Consider the following 22,419-nt stretch of genomic DNA (forward strand, 5'->3'; position numbering starts at 1 on the left):
TGTCTCCAACTGTCATTTTGTGCCTTGATATGTTCATATACGAATATACTGTCACAAGTAGATGGATGGATGGACGGACGGATGGAGAGATGGATGGAAAAGATGTTTAAAAGGTTCTCTGTCTCTCCCTCTGCCTCTATCTGTCTAATTTAATCTACTTACTGTTGTCTTAATAAATCCACTATTCTCTAAAAATTTGTCAGAGCAGGTATTCAAGTAGTTAGTCACACTGAATTCATAGTCAAGAGCAAAGAGAGAGTGCACGTTTTAGCCTGCTTGCTCTCTGAACTGCTCAGCTTGCTTCTCTGTTCTTCCACAGTCCATGGATCAGTGCCACCCACAACTGGGTCTTCCCAATCAACTAATGTAAGACAAACCCCCACAGACACAGGCACGGGCCATCCTGACCTAGTCAGTCTCTCATTAACTCTTCCCAGATGATACTAGGCTGTGAGAAGTGAGTAATTAAATCTAGAAAGCACAGATTTTAAGTCACAAAAGCATGGATTTTAAGTCACAAAAGCAAGACTTGGAGGAAGGGGTGAGAAAGGGAGAGGAAGGAAAGACAGGGGAGAGGGAGATATTCCAACCCATAGAATCAGCTTATACTGCCCGAGTATACGGCCATCTGATGGGTCCTGGGCACTCTACCCAGGGCCACATCCTGAAGCAAACTGACGTTCCTTCCCCAGCTGCTAATAGCTCCTCACCTGGCGGTCTCTCCCCATTCTGGAATTTTTGACATGAAACAAAAAGTTCTTAAATATGTAAAGCCAGGCATAGTGGCACAGGCCTTTAATCCAGCACTTAGGAGGCAGAGGCAGGAGGATCTCCTTGAGGTAGTTCTAGGACATCTAAAACTACATAAGGCACTGTCCCTACCCCCATAAAAAACAGAAAATCTGCTACTGACAGGTTCACAAACTACACCGTCTAGTTTTGCAGAAACAGCCTAGAGCTGGACAAGGGAAAAGAGATTCATGTAGGCTCCCAGACTGACATCAACCACACAACTTGGGAAAGAAACCAAGATGCTCGTAGGTGCAGAACCTGAAGCTACATTCCACACGGGCAAGGACATCCCCAACACAAGGCTGTCCCATTAACCACTCTTCCTGTTATTGTTTGTACTTCTGTTTGAATTTCATTTCTATTTTATGCCATCCCCTTATCTTTGAATGCTTTTGCTACGGTGTGAGTCCACTGCTCACAGTGGGAGTAGGCCATGAGGTATGTGTCAGAGACTAGCATGTGGAAGTCAACTCTCTCTTTTGTAGGTCCTGGGGAATGAACTCAGGTGGTCAGGCTTGGTGACATGTGCCCTTACCCAATAACTCCTTAACTCTGCATTTGTGGAATTTTCTTTTATCTATTCTCTAATTTTTCTTCTTTTATTTAGATGTGTGCATTTTTCAACAGAAGTTGCTCTGTTTATCCTATGATGTGGAAGCGTCTATCTAAAGTAGGAAAGAGAAGCCAAAAGTTGGGAGGCCCACCCAAGAGAACAGAACTGTGTTGGGAAGTCCAGTATTGTGCCTCAACTTCCCTAGTGAGTCCCTGCCTAATGTGGGTGTTCACTTTGGTGATGTCATTTCTAGGTGTTGCTATTTTTTCTTTGACTTGGAAGCCTCCTCTAAGGGACCCCACTCTGCCTGGAACATTCTTGATTGAGAAACGCAGTTGGTTGCCTAAGTGGTGTATGCCCAGTTAATATCTGCTGAGTCTTTTGAGAATCAATCTGATGTTTACTGTCTGTCCATCTATCTATTTATCTATCATCTATCTATCTATTATCTATCTATCTATATCTGTATACTGTCTATCTCTGTCTATCTATCTTCCATTTATTCATTTCTTTGCCCTGCTGTGACCTAATCCTGGATGTGCAAATAACAATCTAGTAATACATAAAAGATGGAAAAACTCGAGGCTAATCCAAAAATTACCAATTCCACAGCAGAGGACAGTAGGGGTGAAGGGGGTGAAATCTCAAACAAACAATGCAAAAATATGAGAGCATCAGTGCTCAACTGTAAGCGGGACATCAGTATTACCTCCCTTTCCTCACAGTTCAGGAATCTGCCTAGCCGAGGAGGCAGGGAGATTATAGGAGTCAGAGAGAAGGAACACCCACAGAAAGCCAGCATCTTCCAGACATGTCAGAGATGATGCACATGAACTCTCTTAGCAGCTATGGCTGCATACATAGACCAAGCCAGACTGAAATCCCATCCTAGATGTAGAGAGACTCATGGAGTCCCACCCCTGCTGAGGAACTGTTTGCAGCTGATGGCTACTGGAGAGTCATTGTCTTCATGGATGCGTACCTTGAGAAGCTACCCATCTTCACAGATGAACCTACACCCTTGCACTTACAGGAAGCATGAAGTAAATTTGGTGGGTTTAAAAAATGTACAGTTAAGAAAGGGAAATAGTGGGAGGCAGGGAAGGGATTGGAAAGGAGAAAATGATGGCTGGATTTTATCAAAATGCATTGTATGTAAACACAATATTCTCAACAAAAAATAATTGAAGGGGGAAGAGAGGCAGGAAGGGGAGCAGAGAAAAATGTAGAGCTCAGTAAAATTCAATTAAAAATTTAAAACATTAAATGTAAAACAATATTTAACAAAAGTCAAAGAGGACACAGATAAACTCAATGAATCCAAACAGGATACAAATAAACAGCTGGATAAAATAAGAAAGGCAGACTGACCACAAAAGACACAGTCAATAAACGAAACACTGGCAGCATCACAGTGATATGATAGAAAAGAGGATCCCCCAAAAAATCAAATTTTAGAACTCAGTGGAATGCTTCACAGTAGAATGATCCAGATTGAGGGCTCACCACAGCTCAAGAGATCAAGAGTCCCACATGGCTGGTGGCCACACTCTACTGGGTGGAGACAGCACCATGCTCCATGTCATGCCCTTAATGTTCGAAATTCCTGCCATGTAGAAAACTCTGAGTGCATAGTGCTATCCCTGCCTCTCCTGTCATCTGTTCTCCACCATCCATATCTGCCTTGCAAGACTATGGATGATTTGTAGGGCAGGTGGACTGATGCTCCACTACCTTGGTGCTCAGGATGACTGTACCTGTGGATTCTGATTCCTCAATGATGAAACAGCTAACATTCATCTCATCACCTCTGGCTTTCAAGTTAAAGGAGACATTCTCATCATTGCATTCTTCATTGATAACTCTGCTTTCGATGTCTAAAAGGAAAACGGAGTGTTTTTGTTAAGACATGCAGAAAGTATATCTATCTTGAATTTGATTTCTGCCCAGCGAAGATGCACAGGGACTGGTGGCGTGGTTCAGTGATGAAGATCACTTGCTGCTCTTTCATGGGACCCAGGGTCAGTTCCCTGAACCACCTGCATCTCCAGGGGATCCAGTGCCCTCTTCTGGCCTTCACAGGCACCTGCACTCACATGTACATACCCACAAATAGACACACCAAGACACATAATTTAAAATAATGAAAAGGGGGCCGATCTATTGGGAGCTCACCAAGGCCAGCTGGACTGTGACTGAAAAAGCATGGGATAAAACCGGACTCTCTGAACATGGCGGACAATGAGAGCTGATGAGAGGCCAAGGACAATGGCACGGGGTTTTGATCCTACTTCATGTTCTGGCTTTGTGGGAGCCTAGACAGTTTGGATGGTCACCTTACTAGACCTGGATGGAGGGGGGAGGACCTTGAACTTTCCACAGGCAGGGAACCCTGACTACTCTTGGGACTGGAGAGGGAGGAAAAGAGGAGTGGGGGGAGGGGAGAGGGGCGGGAGGAGGGGGAGGGAAATGGGAGGCGGGGAGGAAGCAGAAAAAATTTTTTTTCAATAAAAAAAAATCAAAAAAATAAAATAAAATAATGAAAAGTAGATCTTTAAAAAAGAAAATACACAAATATATAGTTGAAAGCAAAAGAAACCATGGAAAACAAGTTCATTGTAGGGAAACTCTTGAGTCCTGATGGATGATGGGAAGTCTTACGTTTGTAGGACAATTCACCGTAGCTGTGATTTGGGCTTTGAGTCAGTTCGCTTACGAAGTGCACAGCAAACAGACATAAAATGATAAAACAAAGAGTGGAACAGTAGAGACCAGATCGGATACGTCCGCACCAGCAGGTCTGAGAACTAAACAGCCAGTCCCAGTCTTGAATAGCACAGGGTACCATGGGGGGCATCTTCTCCTGGGTGAGAGTGTCCCCTGGCCATCTCTACCACAGACATCTTTCTATCACCGGCTGAACAGTAATTGATGCTTCCACCATGGGAGGTGCCTGAGAATGCTACACCCCAACCCAGCCATATTCAAGACACTGTAGCAGTAACTCTTTCTGTTCTAGAGACATGGTATTTCTACTTGGGCTAATTTTTTCTTGTTCTTTTAATTCTCAATTTCCCTTCTCGCAGAGTTGGGGGACCATCCTGGACAAAGGGTGCTGGAGGGCAACCTATCCCAAACATGTTTGAGTCTGAAGGGGATCCCATCCCACCTCCACAGCTGGCTCAGTAAGCTTAAACAGCACAGAACAATTCATTCATCTGTATTATGCAGGTTTTATAACAAAGTAGTGAGAAGCCTCGCTGTAACTTCAGAAGGGGTTTTTCCCATTTGGGACCATAGCTCAGTAGGCATAGCGCTCACCTCACAATCATGGAAACTTGGGTTCCGTTCCCAGAAGCCTCAAATAAGAGACATGCAGAGATGGCGGTACACACTTGCAAATGGCACTAGGGCCTATTGGCCATCTTAAGCATACAGTGAGTTTCAGGGCAGGGAGAGATCCTGCTTCAAAGAAACATACAGAGCGCCTGAGAAAAATTAAAGCCTAACATGTATTCTGGCCTTTACTTGCATGCACATATACACATTCATACCTGCACACACATGAAGACAAAGAGAGGGGAGCAATCATATTTTAAGGGGATGCATCAGAGAGCAATAGAGTTGAAGTCAGCTGCAATAATTTGATTGTGGAATTTCCCCCTAAGAATACTTACATTGAAGGCTTGGTCCCCCATTCGTGACACCAGTAATAAGTGGTGGAAATCTTAAGCTGGGAGCCTGGGACAAAGTTAGGTCATTACTGGCATCCCTTAGAGAACTATTACTCTTGTGCTCACCCTTTCTCTCCCACTCGTTCCCATAACCATGAAGTGAGATGCCTCTTCAATCTACACTCTTCCATAATGTGCTGTGTTTCCACAGACCCAAACCAACCATGGATAAAACCTCTGAAAACATGTGCCATAATCAAACCTTTCCATTATAAAGTTGATGTATCTCAGGAATTTGTTGCAGTAACAGAAAGCTGACTGATACACCAATAGCATCAAAAGTCAGTACCAATGCCAGAGTGAGTAAATGCCATCCCTACCCCCAAATTCTCCAGTGCTGCCCAACATCTCACTTCAACAAAACTTTCAGTACTTTCTCCCTCCTTTTCCATGAGTCTTTCTCCTACAAAACCACCACTGCCCACTCTGCTTCAGTCACACTGACCTCTTGACTGCTCCTTACAGCTTCAGCTATTTTGGAAATCACTCATCTTGAAAGTGTGGTGGTGTGTGTCTTTAATCTCGGGATGCAGGAGGCTGAAGCATGCAGCTCTCAATGAATTTGAGGCCAGTCAGGGGTACGGAGTGAGCTGAATAAATTGGACTTCCTGTATGTACATTGTTGTTTAATGAGGGGCATTTATTTGTATTTTAATAAACAAAACTTGCCGAGGATTACAGAGTGAAAGAGACCCACTGGTCAGCCTTACAGACCAGGCAGTGGTAACACACACCTTTAATCCCAGTAGTAACATTAGTTGCCATAGAAACTGGGTGGTACATGCCTTCAATTCCAGTGGTGCACACCTTTAATCCTAGTCCTAGAGAAGATTATAAAATGGAAAGAAACAGCTCTTAGTCTCAGTCTCATTCTGAGATTCCTGGAGGCAGGATCGCCACTTCAGAGTGAGGTAGAGGTAAGAGCCAGTGGCCTGCTATTTTGCTTTTGGGATCTTCAGATTGAACCCCAATTCCTCTCTCTGAGTTTTTATTAATCATGCTTCATTTGTGGGGCACCGATTTCTGAAAAAAGCTGTTTGCTTGAGGCTTTTTAGCCACCTACCCACATGGAGCTGTGATTGGAATGCCACCTCTAGGAATGGAAACCCAAACCTAGCCACCTCAGTTCAAGAGAAGCACTAGCACCCCCAGCTCCTCCACACCCCACCTTCCTCCTGTCCCTGATATCCATCCTGTGTTAGCCAAGTGAAGGATTTCTGAGAGAACCAGTTTAAAGCAAGAAACACTGGCTTCAAGGGTTTGAGCCATTGTGGAAGTCGGGAGTCAAAGGGAAAGAGTGAGAAAGCCCATGCCTGCAAACTGCCCCTTCCTTCTCCTGTTTGAACCAATGGGCACCGTCAGCTGCTATACAGCCCCACCCTCACTCCAAGGGGGCCTGACCCGCCCACTGCCTTCCCACAAACCAAGACACCTCGAGAGATGCCATGGAAGATACACCAAGAAAGTGCTTTGTCAGTCACAATTTGCCACCACACTGCCCTGGTCATAGTCCCTGATTACACTACATAGAATATCTTAGTTCATAATTTCCTCAGTCTATGGGATTTATTCTTGATAACATTTTATCTATATCACATATATCAGATGTCTAAATTCCTAAAGCTGATAAAATACTACCTACATTCTTATGCCTGAATCAGAGCAGTGATTAAAAAAGAATTTCTGATATCCATGGGACTGACCAACACAAGAACGGATAACTGGAGTGAGAAGTGCATACAAAGATCAGTGGCATCCAATATCCCCAAGTGGTCAGCAATCAAGCATGTATCAGTCAGAGAAGGATGAGCCATGGTGCGGTAACAAAGAGCCCCCAAGTCTTCCAGGATTAAAAATAACACATATTTCTCGATAATTCTTTGGGTCCTTCATGAATTTATTTGCACCCTATTTTTACTCTAAGACACGAGAGGGTGGAATGGCTGTGGTGCTAAGATGCTCAGTCACTAAGGGAAAGGAAAAGAATATTCGAAAATTTGTGATAGTCACAAATTCCTTCCTAATACCACATCAAGGAGTATAATCCACCATTATCTTGGCAGGGAAAACTGGAAATAGCTAAACAAGAAAATGATTATCACATCTTAAATCATATAGTAGACATCCCACAAATGTGCATTGAATGTATTAAGGACACACACTTGGTGTCCTCTCTAATCCTGGCCAAGTGATTGATAAATTGTCAATGTCACTAATATATGGACCTGCCTTGCTGTGCATTAGAGGTTTGGCATGTTGGTGAAAGTCATGAGAATCCAACTATGCTGTCCCTGAAAATCAGCCTGGCCCCCAAGGCTATGCAGTACCTAGGTTTTCTGTCCAAATGGTCTCTCTGACGTTTCCAGAGGGTGTCAGAAGTGTGGCCAACATGGCACTTTCCAAAGTCTCCAGCATGATAGTGCCCAGGGCTGATGTCTCCTCTCTGCTGATCTCAGTCTGCATGGGTACTTGCTCCAGCACAAGGGAGATACTCATAGCTGCACTCTGCAAAGAAACATTTCCTAATGTTTTCACCCCTCCCACTCCTCCTTTTCCTCCTCCCCTGGCTCCTTCTGTCCCTCTTCCTCCTGCTCTTCCCCCTGCTCTTTCCCCTGCTCCTTTTCCACCCCCACTCCTCCTCCTCCCTAGGTTCCTCCTCTTCTTGCTCCTCCCATACCTCTTTTTTCTTCTCCTCCTTCCTCCCTTCTTCCCAACTCCTCCCCTTCCTGATCCTCCTCCTCCCCTTTCTCTCCCTGCTCTTCCCCTTCTCACTCCCATCCTTCTTCTACTCCTCTCCCTCCCCCACTCCTCCTCCATATTCTCCTGCTCCTGCTCCTCCCCTTCTCTAGTTATCAAAATAACCTATGTCATCTTTAGCACTAGGAGAGAAGGTTGAGGATGGGGCAGAAGGAAAAGCTACTAAGTGTGGTATCATAGTTCTGAAATCACAGGACACAGAATACTGGGGCTAGTGTGCTATAGAGGTTTGCATTGGTGTAGATCTTGGTCTATTGATACAAATTTTAGGCCAGTTTTGTTATATGTATATTTCTGTTCTTGATTGAGGTATTGTGTTTGTGTAGCTCATTTAAAAATGTAATGTAAGCCGGGCGGTGGTCCTTTAATCCCAGCACTCGGGAGGCAGAGACAGGTGGATCTCTGTGAGTTCGAGGCCAGCCTGGTCTACAAGAGCTAGTTCCAGGACAGGAACCAAAAGCTACGGAGAAACCCTGTCTCAAAAAAATCAAAAAAAAAAATGTAATGTAAGCCGCACGGTGGTGGCGCACACCTTTAATCCCAGCACTAGGAGGCAGAGGCAGGCAGATTTCTGTAAGTCCGAGGCCAGCCTGGTCTACCAGAGCTAGTTCCAGGACAGGTTCCAAAGCTACAGAGAAAGCCTGTCTCAAAAAAATGTAATGTATAATTAAGAAATATGTTAATAGATAATCATCTATACTAGTCAAGCTTTGTAGTCATGTTAGGTTTTCTAGATATATAGAGATATATTTCAGTTAGATAGATAATCTTCAAACCTTTCAAAGACCTATGAAATATGGCATTTAAAATGTTTTACGAACTTAGGACTTTTCATGACAGTGAGACACAGCTGCTCCTGGCAGCACCAATTACTTCAAGAGAAAGATGGGCATCAAAGAGGTTCTTCATGGAGTTTGTTCGCCATTTGGGCAAGAAACTGCTCTGCCTGGACTGCTTGATATTATGATGTATAAACTGGACTTGCAGGACACACAGAAAAATGACTGCTTAACTGGCCTATAGGGGAAAGAGTCCTTTGGGATTCCTGCTTCATGAAAGAGACTGCCAGACATTCTACAGGACACAGAAGAAAGTAACTGACAAACTGTCAATATAGGCTGAACTGTCTTTGAAATTTCCTGCTTCATGGAAAACTCTGCTGGATACTATGGGCCTGTAGGCTGAAGATGGATGCCCCAATGGTACAGAAGAACTTTGGGTGACTGTCCAGGCAGGGAGATGTCTCTGTCAATTCTAGAGTTTTGGAAGTTGCTTACAATGCACTTCATGTTTGCTTAGGTAATATTATGTCCTTCTGGAGTCTTGATGTAGTTGAAGAATCGGTAGTTATAGTTTCCCTCAGTTAAGATAAAAGATAAAGTAGATATAAATATTGTAACTATAATTCTTGCTTGATACCTGTTTTGTTATACATAATTTTACTATGTTGAAATTAAAACCTTCCTTTTTATTTAGACGGAAAATGGGAGGTGATATGGGATTCTCCTCTGTAAGCTGTGTATACCATTGGTTAATAAAGAATCTGTCTTGGGCCTGTGATAGGCCAGTATAGAGGTAGGTGGGGAAGACTGAACTGAATTCTAGGAGGAAGAAGGTGGAGTCAGACAGAATCCATGTAGCTCCCCCAGAGATAGACACTGAATGGAACCTTGCCTGTAAGCCACAGCCATGTGGCAATACACAGATTAATAGAAATGGGTTAAACTAAGATGTAAGAGATAGCCAAAAAGAAGCTAGAGGTAATAGGCCAAACAGTGATTTAATTAATACAGTTTCTATGTGGTTATTTTGGGGCTGAGCAGTCAGGAACAAAAAGGCGGTCTCTTACAATACTAGTGGGTCCTGGGCTACATAGCCATTAAAGGCTATTTTGAGTGACAGAGAGACCCTGTCTCATAAACAAAAAGAGCCAAAAGTGGCATCTGCTCAGTTCCATTTCTAGACTTCAGGGCCCCATTAGGAATATTTAAGCCCAGTCTCACCTTTGCAGGCCACAGCAAGCCGGTGCCTGAGCCAGTTTATACTCCACATGCTGTTTGACCTAGAAGCTTCTTCTATGGATTAATCTCTCCAGACACACTGGAAAATATCGCAAAAAACCTCCCTCTGTGGTAATCATTTAAATTGTTTTTTGAAATATTAAGTTCTCAAGAAGTTGCTTAACAATTTGAACATGGAATTCAGTCACATAGTTCCCGACAGAACCACTAGGGAAGAATGCTGTGTGAAGCCACGTGTGTGAACAAGCCACACGGCACCTGCATGCGCTAAGGAGAGAGAGTTATGAACTAACATTCGTGTCCTATCTAGTGAGGCATAGAAACAACAGCATTTGATATGTACTTCATAGACTCATATCAGGCTGGAGCACTAAGAATAAATGAATGATAAACACTCAACCCAAGACAGGACACGTATGTCATATCTCTATCCCAACACCCAGGGAACATTCAGATGAGGGGACAGAAAGAACGAAAGAGCTGGAATGCGGGGGAGAGCTTCATGAAATGTTGCTGCCAGATACAACATCACCATGGCAACGACAGCAACAGTGGACATCTGCAGAAGACCTGACCACAGAAGAAAAGAAATACATGAATAAAATCAGCTTTTAAATCCTGCATTTAACTTTAGAGATCCAGAATCAAACACTTAATGTTTATTCAGTATACTAAACTTCTTGGTTAGTGCTCGACAGACAGTTTGACCGTGTGTGTGTGTGTGTGTGTGCACATGCATACGTGCACATGTGCATTCTCACGTGTGTGTACACTGAGAAAATAAAACAATTGCTGTACTACTTTTTTTGGTCAACTTAACACAAGATGGAGCCATCTGGGAAGAGAAACCTCAGCTGAGAAAATGTCTTCATCAAACTGTCTGCAGGCAAGTCTGTAGTGAATGTTCTTGATTGATGGTTAATGCGAGAAGGTCCAGACCACTGTGCTATCTCTGGACTGGTGATCCTGGGTTCTTTAAGAAGGCATGCCCCATATATTTTTCGTGAACATTTAATTTGAATCATCTAGTATGCATAATCTCTCACATTAAAAAGGTTTTTATTAAAATTTTTCTAAAAAACAGACTTGGATTGTTGGAACAACTGATAATTTTTATAGAAATCTTATATTCCATTCTTAGGAACTGTTAATAAAATATATTGTATCTTGAAGAAAAAAAAGAAAGTAGGCTGAACAAGTCATGAGGAGCAAGCCAGTAAACAGCACTACTCCATGGCCTATGTATCAACCCCCTCCTCCATGTTCCTGACTTGAGTTCCCACCTGACGTACTAAAAACTGTAAGTTGAAATAAGCTCTTTGTTTTGCATATGGGGCCCACACTCACTGTCCTCCTGACTCAGCCTCCCATGTGAAGCACTACAATCGTGCTCCAGTACACAGAGTTTCCATACCTCCCACGTGGAGCACTACAGCCACACACGAGTACACAGAGTTTCCACACCTCCTGTGTGGAGCACTACAGCCACACTAGAGGACACAGAGTTTCCACGCCTCCCATGTGGAGCACTACAGCCACACATGAGTACACAGTTTCCACACCTCCCACATGGAGCACTACAATCACACTAAAGCACACTTACATAACTTCTCTGAAATGATAAAACTGTAACAAGAGAGAGGTATCGGGGTTCTAGAGCTGAAGGGGAGTCCAGGCTGGGTGCAGCTCTGGTGGTCAGATGTTGCGGTGGCCTTTAGTTCCATCCCCCACATCACAGGAAAAGGAAACTGGCTGAATCCTGATTTATAAGTCAGTTCCATGCAGAACTGCACCTCAGGGAAGAACAGAAGTAGCTTCACCTTCCATTCATGTTTCCAGGCTTATAACTACAATCAATCAAATATGAACTTTGTGTACCCAATGCTGCCCCAGGGAGTTCAAAGCTCAGGCACAGGGCTTGAGTCGATACATGCTTGCTGCATGAAGACCAGAGTAAGGTCCCCAGAACCCATGTTTCAAAATAATCTTGGCAACAGTACACAAACTGAGCAGGGTACATATATGTACTTAGAAATATATATGTACCATTCTGACAGGTGTAAGATGATATCTCAAAGTTGTTTTGATTTGCATTTCTCTGATCGCTAAGAAGGTTGAGCATGACCTTAAGTATCTTTTGGCCATTTTAACTTCTTCTGTTGAGAATTCTCTGTTCAGTTCAGTGCCCCATTTTTTAATTGGGTTAATTAGCATTTTAACGTCTAGTTTCTTGAGTTCTTTATATATTTTGGAGATCACACCTTTGTCTGTTGCGGGGTTGGTGAAGATCTTCTCCCAGTCAGTAGGGTTCCTTTTTGTCTTAGTGACAGTGTCCTTTGCTTTACAGAAACTTCTCAGTTTCAGGAGGTCCCGTTTATTCAATGTTGCCCTTAATGTCTGTGCTGCTGGGGTTATACATAGGAAGCGATCTCCTGTGCCCATATGTTGTAGGGTACTTCCCATTTTCTCTTCTATCAGGTTGAGTGTGTTCAAATTGATATTGAGGTCTTTGATCCATTTGGACTTGAGTTTTGTGCATGGTGACAGATATGGGTCTATTTTCATTCTTCTACAGGTTGACATCCAGTTGTGCCAGCACCATTTGTTGAAGATGCTTTCCAGATGCCCAGGGCAATGTCCCCAGTTAGTTCCTTGGGCACCTGACGATAGGGAACCTGAAATGAACCTATCCTATAGCCATACTGATGAATATCTTGCATATCACCATAGAACCTTCAACTAGCGATGGATGGAGATAGAGACAGAGACCCACACTGGAGCACCGGACTGAGCTCCCAAGGTCCTAATGAGGAGCAAAAGAAGGGAGAATATGAACAACGAAGTCAGGACCACGAGGGGTGCACCCACCCACTGAGACAGTGGGGCCGATCTATTGGGAGCTCACCAAGGCCAGCTGGACTGTGACTGAAAAAGCATGGGATAAAACCGGACTCTCTGAACATGGCGGACAATGAGAGCTGATGAGAGGCCAAGGACAATGGCACGGGGTTTTGATCCTACTTCAGGTTCTGGCTTTGTGGGAGCCTAGACAGTTTGGATGTTCACCTTCCTAGATCTGGATGGAGGGGGGAGGACCTTGGACTTTCCACAGGGCAGGGAACTCTGACTGCTCCTGGGACTGGAGAGGGAGGAGAAGAGGAGTGGGGGGAGGGGGAGAGGGGCGGGAGGATGGGGAGGGAAATGGGAGGCGGGGAGGAGGTGGAAAAAATTTTTTTCAATAAAAAATAAATAAATAAAATCAAAAAGAATATCCATAAAAAAATTAAAAATAAGCTTTTATGATTAAGGTTGACATCAGCATAGCTCTATTGGTATACACACATAAAATATGAAGGCAACTTGATGGAATGACCATTTGCAAGATAGCATTGCAATGTACTGCCTTGAAAAAAACATGAAACAAACATTCTGAAGAGCAAGTATTCAGTCTGATTAGAAAGTGGTTAATTTACTACATAATAGGCTTGCAAATATTGTATCACCAGTTGTATCTTACCTGTAAGGTAAGTATTTCAGATACTAGGTCTAAAGTTGGGTAAGACCGTTAGTGTCTTTTCTCCACCAATCATTTTGACAGCACCTTTTATCATTATGAAATCTAGGCAGTAGGGAAGAAGTTTGGTGGTTGATTTGAGACTTATTTCTTGATGTCATTTAGCTAAAGCTCATAGTATTTTTAGAAGTATCATCTTACCATGGGTATACTGACTAAAGAACATGGCAGGTTAAGTAAAATTAAGAATGTGTAAAAATTCTTTTGGAGATCCACTGTTTTGCTAATTTCAAAGTTAATAATAGTATTCATAGCATTTATATTCTTAAGAATATGTAGTAATGTACATATATAACAAAATATGTATATATACCATAATACATATATATCATGCATATAATATAATAATTAATGCGAAAATAGGACATTGAGTTGAATGGGTTCAATAAGAGATATGTGGGCATATGGGGCATTTTGGAGAGAAGACAGAGAAAGGGGAGATGATAAAATTAGTTGAGCCTGATGTGGGAGTGATTTCTTTCTAATCTGTTGCTTTCATTGGTTAATTAATAAAGAAACTGCCTAGGCCCATTTGATAGGCCAACCGTTAGGTGGGTGGAGTAAACAGAACAGAATGCTGGGAGAAAGAAGCTGAATCAGTGAGTCGCCATGAATCTCCCACTCCAGACAGATGCAGGTTAAGATCTTTCCTGGTAAGCCAGCTCATGGTGCTACACAAAATATCAGAAATGGGTTAGATCAATATGTAAGAGCTAGCCAATAAGAGGCTGGAACTAATGGGCCAGGCAGTGTTTAAAAAAACACTATTTCCGTGTAATTATTTCGGGTATAAAGCTAGCCATGTGGGCGGGCCATGTGCCAGGAACGTAGCCCGCTGCTCCAATTACTACATGAGCCACCTCAAATCTAATCCCAAGTGTTCAGACCTAAACACCCTTCACACAGGCAATAGTTATTGGAAACAGTAGGACAATAGTATATACATCTGTATCTAGATCTATATGGCATATGCATGTATAAGATATAGTACATATTTCATTTATATGTACTTACATAAGTAGCAATAATAAATAGAGATGAGGTCATGAATTTTATTATTGTTACTTAAAAATACCAATTCAAATTCCCACTCCCCCTCCTTCTCCCACTGCCTCCTCACACATTCCTACCCATCGCCCTCCAATCCTAAGAGAGGACAAGGCATCCAGCCCTGTGGAAAGTCCAAGGCCCTCTCTACTACGTCTAGGTTTACCAAGATATACATCCAAAGAGAATAGAATCCCAAAACGCCAGTACATGAGGTAGAGACAAATCCCAGTGCCGCTGTCAGTGGCCCTTCAGTCTGCCCCAAATGTGAACCACATTCACAGGGAATAATTTGATCCCATGCTCCTTTACACTCAGTCCAGTTGGAGTTGGTGAGCTCCCATTAGGTCAGGAAAACTATCTCAGTGGGCAAACCCCTCATGGTCTTGACATCCTTGCTCATATTCGCACTACTTCCACTCTTCACATGGACCTTGGGAGCTAAGTTCAGTGCTCCAATGTGGCTCTCTGCCTCTGTATTCATGTGTTGTTGGAAAAAGGTTCTATGATGATATTTAAGATAATCATCAGTATAAATACAGGGCAAGACCAGTTCAGGCACCCTCTCCTCTATTGCTTAGGGTCTTAGATGAGGACATTCTTGTGGATTCCTGGGACTTTTTCTAGGGCCAGGTTTGTTGCTATAATATTTTATGCCAAATTTTATGCCAAATATAATAATGGCTCCCTCAATCAAGATATCTCTTTCCTTGCTCTCATTTCTGTCCTTCCTTCATCTTGACTATACCGTTCCCCCTACTTCCCATTTACCGCCCTTTTTCTCCCCATCCTTCTACTCCCTGTCCCCATGCTCCCAAATTTTTGTCTGTTTCCAATTTCCAGTAGGGTCTATATATGTTTTTCTTCGGGTTCACCTTATAACTTAGCTTCTCTAGAATCATGAACTAGAGGCACATTGTCCTTTGCTTACGGCTATATATTTTGGAGATATGTCCTTTGTCTGATGTGGGGTTGGTGATAATTTTTTCGCATTCAGTAGGCTGCCTTTTTGTCTTATTGGCTGTGTCCTTTGCTCTACAGAAGCTTCTCAGTTTCAAGAGTTCCTATTTATTTGTTGTTGCTCTTATTGTCTGTGCTACTGGGGTTATATTTAGAAAGTGGTCTCCTGTGCCCATGCATTGAAGGCTACTTCTCAATTTCTCCTCTATCAGGTTTATTGTGGTCAGATTTATATTGAGGTCTTTAATCTGTTTGGAGTTGAGTTTTGTGGCATGGCAATAGATGTGGATCTATTTTCATTCTTCTACAGGTTGATATTCAGTTATGCCAGCACCATTTATTGAAGATGCTTTCTTTTTTATTGTATAATTATAGCTTCTTTGAAAAATCAGGTGTTCATAGGTGTGTGGATTAATATCCTGGTCTTCAATTTGATTCCATTGGTCAACATCTCCCTTTTTATGCCAATACCAAGCTGTTTTCATTACTGTAGCTCTGTAATAGAGCTTGATGTCAGGGGTGGTAATGCCTCCAGCAGTTCCTTTATTATATGGGATTGTTTTGGCTATCCTAGTTTTTTGTCTTTACATATGAAGTTGATTATTGTTCTTTCAAGGTCTGTGAAGAATTGTGTTGGGATTTTCATGGGGATTGCAGTGAATCTAAAGATTGTTTTTGGTAGGATTGCCATTTTACTATGTTAATTCTTCCTATTGAAGAGCATGGGAGATCTATTTTCTGGTGTCTTCTTCAATTTCTTTCTTCAAAAACTTAAAGTTCTTGTCAGATAGATCTTTTACTTCCTTGGTTAGTGTTACCCCAAGATATTTAATGTTATTTGTGGCTATTGTAAAAGGTGATGTTTCTCTGATTTCACTCCCAACTTCTTTACCCTTTGTGTATAGGAGGGCTACTGATTTTTTTAGTTGATCTTGTATCCTGCCACATCACTGAAGGTATTTATCAGCTGTAGGAGTTCTCTGGTAGAGTTTTTGGGGTCACTTATGTACACTATCATATCATCTACAAATAACGAAAGTTTGACTTTTTCCTTTCCAATTTGAATCCCCTTGATCTCCTTATATGGTCTTATTGCTATTGTTAGAACTTCAAGCACTATGTTGAAAAGATATGGAGAGAGTGGACAGCCTTGTCTTGTTCCTAAGTTTAGTGGATGGCTTTGAGTTTCTCTCCGTTTAATTTGATGTTAGCTATCAGCTTGCTGTATATTGCTTTTATTATATTTAGATATGATCCTTGTATCCCTAATCTCTCCAATACTTTTATCATGAAGGGGTATTGAATTTTGTCAAATGCTTTTTCAGCATCTAATGAAATGATCATATGTTTTTTTGTTCTTTCAGTTTATTTATATGATGGATTACATTGATAGATTTTCATATGTTGAACCAGCCCTGCATCTGTGAGATAAAACCTACTTGATCATGATGGATGGGTTTTTTTTGTGTGTGTTCTTGTATTTGAGAATTTTTCATCCATGTTCATGAGTGAGATTGGTCTGTAATTCTCTTTCTTGGGTGAGTCTTTGTATGGTTTTGCTATTACTGTAGCCTCATAAAAGAGTTTGGCAATGACCCTTCTGTTTATATCTGGAACACATTGAGGAGTATAGGTATTATCTCTACTTGGAAGTTCTGATAGAATTCTGCACTGAAACCATCCAGCCCTGGGCTTTTTTTGGTTGGGAGGTTTTTGATGACAGCTTGTATCTCCTCACAGCCTATAGGTCTATTTAAATTGCTCACCTGGTCTTGATTTAATTTTGGTGGATGGTATCTATCTAAAAACTTGTCCATTTCTTTTACATTTTCCAATTTTGTGGCGTACAGGTTTTTGCAGAATGACCTAATGATTCTCTTTATTTCCTCGGTGTTGGTTGTTATGTCCCACTTTTCATTTCTGATTTTGTTAATTTGGATGTTCTCTCTCTGCCTTTTGATTAGTTTGTATAAAGGTTTGTCAATCTTGTTGATTTTCTTGGAGAACCAGCTCTTTGTTTCATTGATTCTTTGTATTGTTTTCTTTGTTTCTATTTTATTAATTTCAGCCCTCAAGTTGATTAATTCCTGTCTTCCACTCCTCCAGGGTGAGTCTGCTTCTTTATTTCTAGAGCTTTCAGGTGTGCTGTTAAATCACTAATGTAAGCTTTCTTATTTTTTTTTTTTATGTGGGCACTTAGTGCTCTGAACTTTCCTCTTAGCACTGCTTTCATAGTGTCCCATAGGTTTGGATATGTTGTGCCTTTATTTTCATTGAATTCAAGGAAGACTTTAATTTCTTTCTTTATTTCTTCCTTGATCCAGGGATGGTTCAATAGTTGACTGTTCAGTTTTGATGCATTCGTAGGCTTTCTGAGAGTAGTATTGTTGTTAAATTCTAACTTTACTTGATGGTGATCTGATAAGACACAGGGGGTTACTCCAGGTTTTTGTATCTGTAGATGTTTGCTTTGTTACCGAGTATGTGGTCAATTTTAGAGAAGGTTCCATGAGGTTCTGAGAAGAAGGTATATACTTTTGTGTTTGGATAAAATGTTCTGAAGAAAGCCGGGCGGTGGTGGCGCACGCCTTTAATCCCAGCACTCGGGAGGCAGAGGCAGGCGGATCTCTGGGAGTTCGAGGCCAGCCTGGTCTTCAAGAGCTAGTTCCGGGACAGGCACCAAAGCTACAGAGAAACCCTGTCTCGAAAAACCAAAAAAAAAAAAAAATGTTCTGTAGATGTCTGTTAAGTCCATTTTATTCATTACATCTGTTAGTTCTCTTATTTCTCTGTTAAGTTTCTGTCTGGTTGAACTGTCCATTGGCGAGAGAGGGGTGTTAAATTCTCTTACTATTAGTGTGTGGGGGTTGATGTGTGATTTAAGTTTTAGTAATGTTTCTTTTACATATGTGTGTGCTCTTGTATTAGGGGCATAGATGATCAGGATTGAGACTTCTTCTTGATGAATTGTTCCTGTTATGAGTATAAAGTGTCTTTCTCCATCTCTTCTGATTGATTTAAGTTTGAAATCAATTTTGTTAGATACTAGGATATTCACACCTGCATGTTTCTTAGGTTTATTTGATTGGAAAACCTTTTCCCAACCCTTTACTCTGACATAGTGTCTGTCTTTGAGGTTGAGGTGTGTTTCTTGTAAACAGCAAAAAAAAAAAAAAAAAAAAAAAAAAAAGTTTTTGTATCCATTCTCTTAGCCTGTCTCTTTTTATAGGTGAGTTGAGTTCATTGATATTAAGCGATATTAAAGACCAGTGGATGTTAACTCTGGTTATTTTTTGGTAGTAGTGTTCATGTGTTTTCCTTCTTTGAAGTATGCTGGTTGGGGGTTATCAGATATCTGTGTTATTGTGGGTGTAGTTAACTTCCTTGGGTTGATGTTTTCCTTCTAGTACTTTCTGTAAGGCTGGGTTTGTGGATATGTATTGGTTAAATCTGTTTTTGTCATTGAATATATTGTTTTCTCCATCGATGGTGAATGAAAGCTTTTCTGGGTATAGTAGTCTGGGCTTGTGTCCATGGTCTCTTAGTTTCTGCAGCACATCTATTCAAGACCTTCTGGCTTTCATGGTTTCATTGAGAAGTCAGGTGTAATTCTGATAGGTTTACCTTTATATGTTACCCGACCTTTTTCCTTTGAAGCTCTTAATATTCTTTCTTTATTCTGTATGTTTTGTGTTTTGATTATTATATGGTGAGGGATGGGGTTTTTTTAAGTAAACTTCTTGTACTTTCATAGGGATATCCTTCTTTAGGATTTTTCTTCTATAATTTTGTTGAATATATTTTTGTGCCTTTGAGCTGGAGTTCTTCTCCTTCTTCTACCTCTATTATTCTTAAGTTTGGTCTTTTCATTGTGTCCCAGATTTCCTGAATATTTTGTGTTAAGAATTTGCTGGATTTAGTGTTTTCTTTGACCAATGAGTCTATTTCCTCTATAGTATCTTCAATGCCTGAGATTCTTTCTTCTATCTCTTGTATTCTGTTGCTTATACTTGTCTCTGTGGTTCCTGTTCATTTACCCAGATTTTCCATATCCAGAATTCCCTCAGTTTGTGTTTTCTTTATTACCTCTATTTCAGTCTTCAAGTCTTGAACTGTTTCCATCACCTGATTGATTGCTTTTTCTTGGGTTTCTTTGAAGGATTTATTAATTTCTTCCAATTTTTTGTTTGTTTTCTCTTCCTTTTCTTTTTTTTTTTTTTTTTTTTTTGTTTTGTTTTTGTTTTTCGAGACAGGGTTTCTCTGTAGCTTTGGTGCCTGTCCCGGAACTAGCTCTTGTAGACCAGGCTGGCCTCGAACTCCCAGAGATCCGCCTGCCTCTGCCTCCCGAGTGCTGGGATTAAAGGCGTGCGCCACCACCGCCCGGCACTCTCTTCCTTTTCTTTAAGGGAGTTTTTCACTTCCTCTTTAAAGGTCTCCATCATTTTCATAAAGTTACTTTTAAAGTTGTTTTCTTCTACTTCTTTTGGGTTAGGATGATCAAGTCTTCCTGCTGTGTGTCCGCTGGGTTCTGGTGTTACCATGTTGATTTTTAGTATGTTGGAGGAATTCTTGCATTGGCACCTACCTATCTCTTCCTTCAAATGAGGCTGGCAGTGTCTAGGCATCTTGGTCCAATCGGCTTTCTGAGTCTTTGATATTTTTTCTTGGTCTGCCCTCTTAGGTCCCCTAGGTAGTGGAGCAATCTGTTTTTCAGGGTTCTATGAACCTCGCAGGCAAACAGGTGGGTTTGGGGACAGGGTGGGTTCGAGGATAGCCCAGCCACAGGAAAACTCCCTGCTGGCTCACTAGAAAATCCAAGGGAGCTAAGGAGGGGCCCCTGGGTTTTGTCCCACTGGGGAGGTACCAGAGAGTGGGGCATCTGGCTGTCTAGCCCTGTGGTTGCTAACTCACCTCTTAGGTCCCCTTAGTATCAGAGCAAGCTGTGTTTCCCTAGGTGGATATTTGAGCCTCATGCTGATATGACAAAATGTCGTTGGTTGATTTTTACTCTTTTAATCTTTTGGGGGGGTCCTGCTACCCAACTTTCAAATAAATCACATGAAAGCTTATTTTATTACTTACAAATACCTGAACATAGCTTGACTTGTTTCTTGTCAGATTTTCTTAACTTAAATTATCCCATCTACCTTTTGCCTCTGAACTTTTATCTTTCTCTATTTCTTTCTACCTTTCTTTACTTCTTCCTCAGTGACTGGCTGTGCAGCTTGCATTTTCCTCTCCTCCTTTTCTCACTCTTTGATCTTTTTCTTCCACAATTTCTCCTTATATTTAATCTCTCTGCCTGCCAGCCCTGTCTATCCTTTCTCCTGCCTTGCTATGAGCTGTTCAGCTCTTTATTAGACCAATCAGGTGTTTTAGAGAGGCAAAGCTTCACAGACTTAAACAAATGCAACATAAAAGAATGCAACATATCTTTGCATCGTGAAACAAGTGTTCAGCAACATAAACAAATGTAACACAACTTTAATATTCTACAACGAATACTTTTATTCCATCCGTAAGGCTGAGAGTGGATTTTGTTAATGACCTGATGAAGTTTTTGCTATCTGTGCAGCAGATCTCACCCATCATTTGCTATGGAAGCAGACCTCACCAATCTTCCCCAGAATGATTACTAAACACCCATACATATACCATCAAGCAATAATTTGCAAAAAGGAGAGAGAGAAAGAGAGAGAGAGAGAGAGAGAGAGAGATCTGACTGCTGAGCTTAAACATCAGTGTTTGGAAAACCAGAGAATTTGGGGATGACTAGGGGACTACTTAAGAGTAGGCAACCAGAGATACTGAGGTCCCCAGGTATTAGTCTTAATTTTATTACTGTGAAAAGATACAATGACCATGGCAACTTTTTTCTTTTAGATTTTTAATTCTTAAAAACCAACCATTTACATCTGCTTAGGTAAGATTACAAGACTATGTTGGTATATTTACAAGTGGGTTTGTCTGGGTATACAATAATTTAGTATCTGTATTTAATATTGACCATGGAAACTCTTAAAAAGGAAAACATTTAATTGGAGATAGGTTAAACTTCAAATGTTTAGTCCATTATTGTCACAGGAAAAGTATGGTGGTATGCAGTAAGATATAGTGCTGGAAGAGGATCTCAAGAGTTCTACACCTTGATCAACACTCAGCAAAATACTGAGACACACTAGGCCTAGTTCAAGTATATGAGACTTTAATGACCACTTCCACAGTGACACACTTCCTCCAAAAAGAACACATCCACTCCAACAAAGCTGTGGGGGACCAGCCTCAACAAAAATATCACTCACCAGGATAGGGGCATTGGAATTTAGGAATATTAATAAAGAATCCAATGACAAGAAAATAATAAGACAGAAAAACATAGAATAGTGTTGTCGGGATTTCTGTCCTGCCCGGTTCCTGCAGTCATTAAGTCCTAAAGAAATCACACAGAGGTTTACATTAACTATTAACTGATTGGCCCATTAGCTCAGGCTTCTTATTAACTCTTATAACTTATATAGCCAATTATTCTTATCTGTGTTAGCCATGTGGCTCAGTACCTTATTCAGCGGGGCAGTCACATCTTGCTTCTTCTCTAGTCGGGTCAGAACTGCAGAGGAATGGGCTTCCTCCTTCCCAGAATCCTCCTGTTCTCATTGACCCACCTCTACTTCCTGTCTGGTTGTCCTGCCTATACTTCCTGCCTGGCCAATCAGCATTTATTTAAAATATAATTGACAGAATACAGACCATTCTCCCACACCAGGATAGTATCAGGAGGGAGTTCCTATGAATACTGAAAATTGCCCACATTTAATTTCCAATTGTTTAAAATACCCCTGACCCCAAAAGGTAGGAGTAAGACAAAAAACTGCATTAACATGGTACAAGGAAATGAACAAGCCAATTGAAGGTTGCGGGATACATCCATAATTAAACATTCTGATGCTAGAACAAAATAAGTCACACTCACACCCTAGACCA

At 41.4% G+C, this 22,419-nt stretch overlaps 1 protein-coding gene across 1 annotated transcript in view; it reads right to left on the bottom strand.

Annotated features, from left to right (window-relative positions):
* LOC130875653 (adhesion G protein-coupled receptor E1-like) overlaps positions 1–9,888 on the bottom strand; it is a 35,411-nt gene extending 25,523 nt beyond the window's left edge. Inside the window, 3 exon segments of the mRNA XM_057771687.1 lie at positions 3,103–3,222; positions 7,407–7,601; positions 9,840–9,888. Of these exon segments, the coding sequence (XP_057627670.1) occupies positions 3,103–3,222; positions 7,407–7,601; positions 9,840–9,888 (364 nt within the window).
* Positions 9,889–22,419: the final 12,531 nt, after the last annotated feature.

Source organism: Chionomys nivalis, chromosome 6 (assembly GCF_950005125.1).
Source record: "Chionomys nivalis chromosome 6, mChiNiv1.1, whole genome shotgun sequence".
Classification (NCBI taxonomy): domain Eukaryota; kingdom Metazoa; phylum Chordata; class Mammalia; order Rodentia; family Cricetidae; genus Chionomys; species Chionomys nivalis.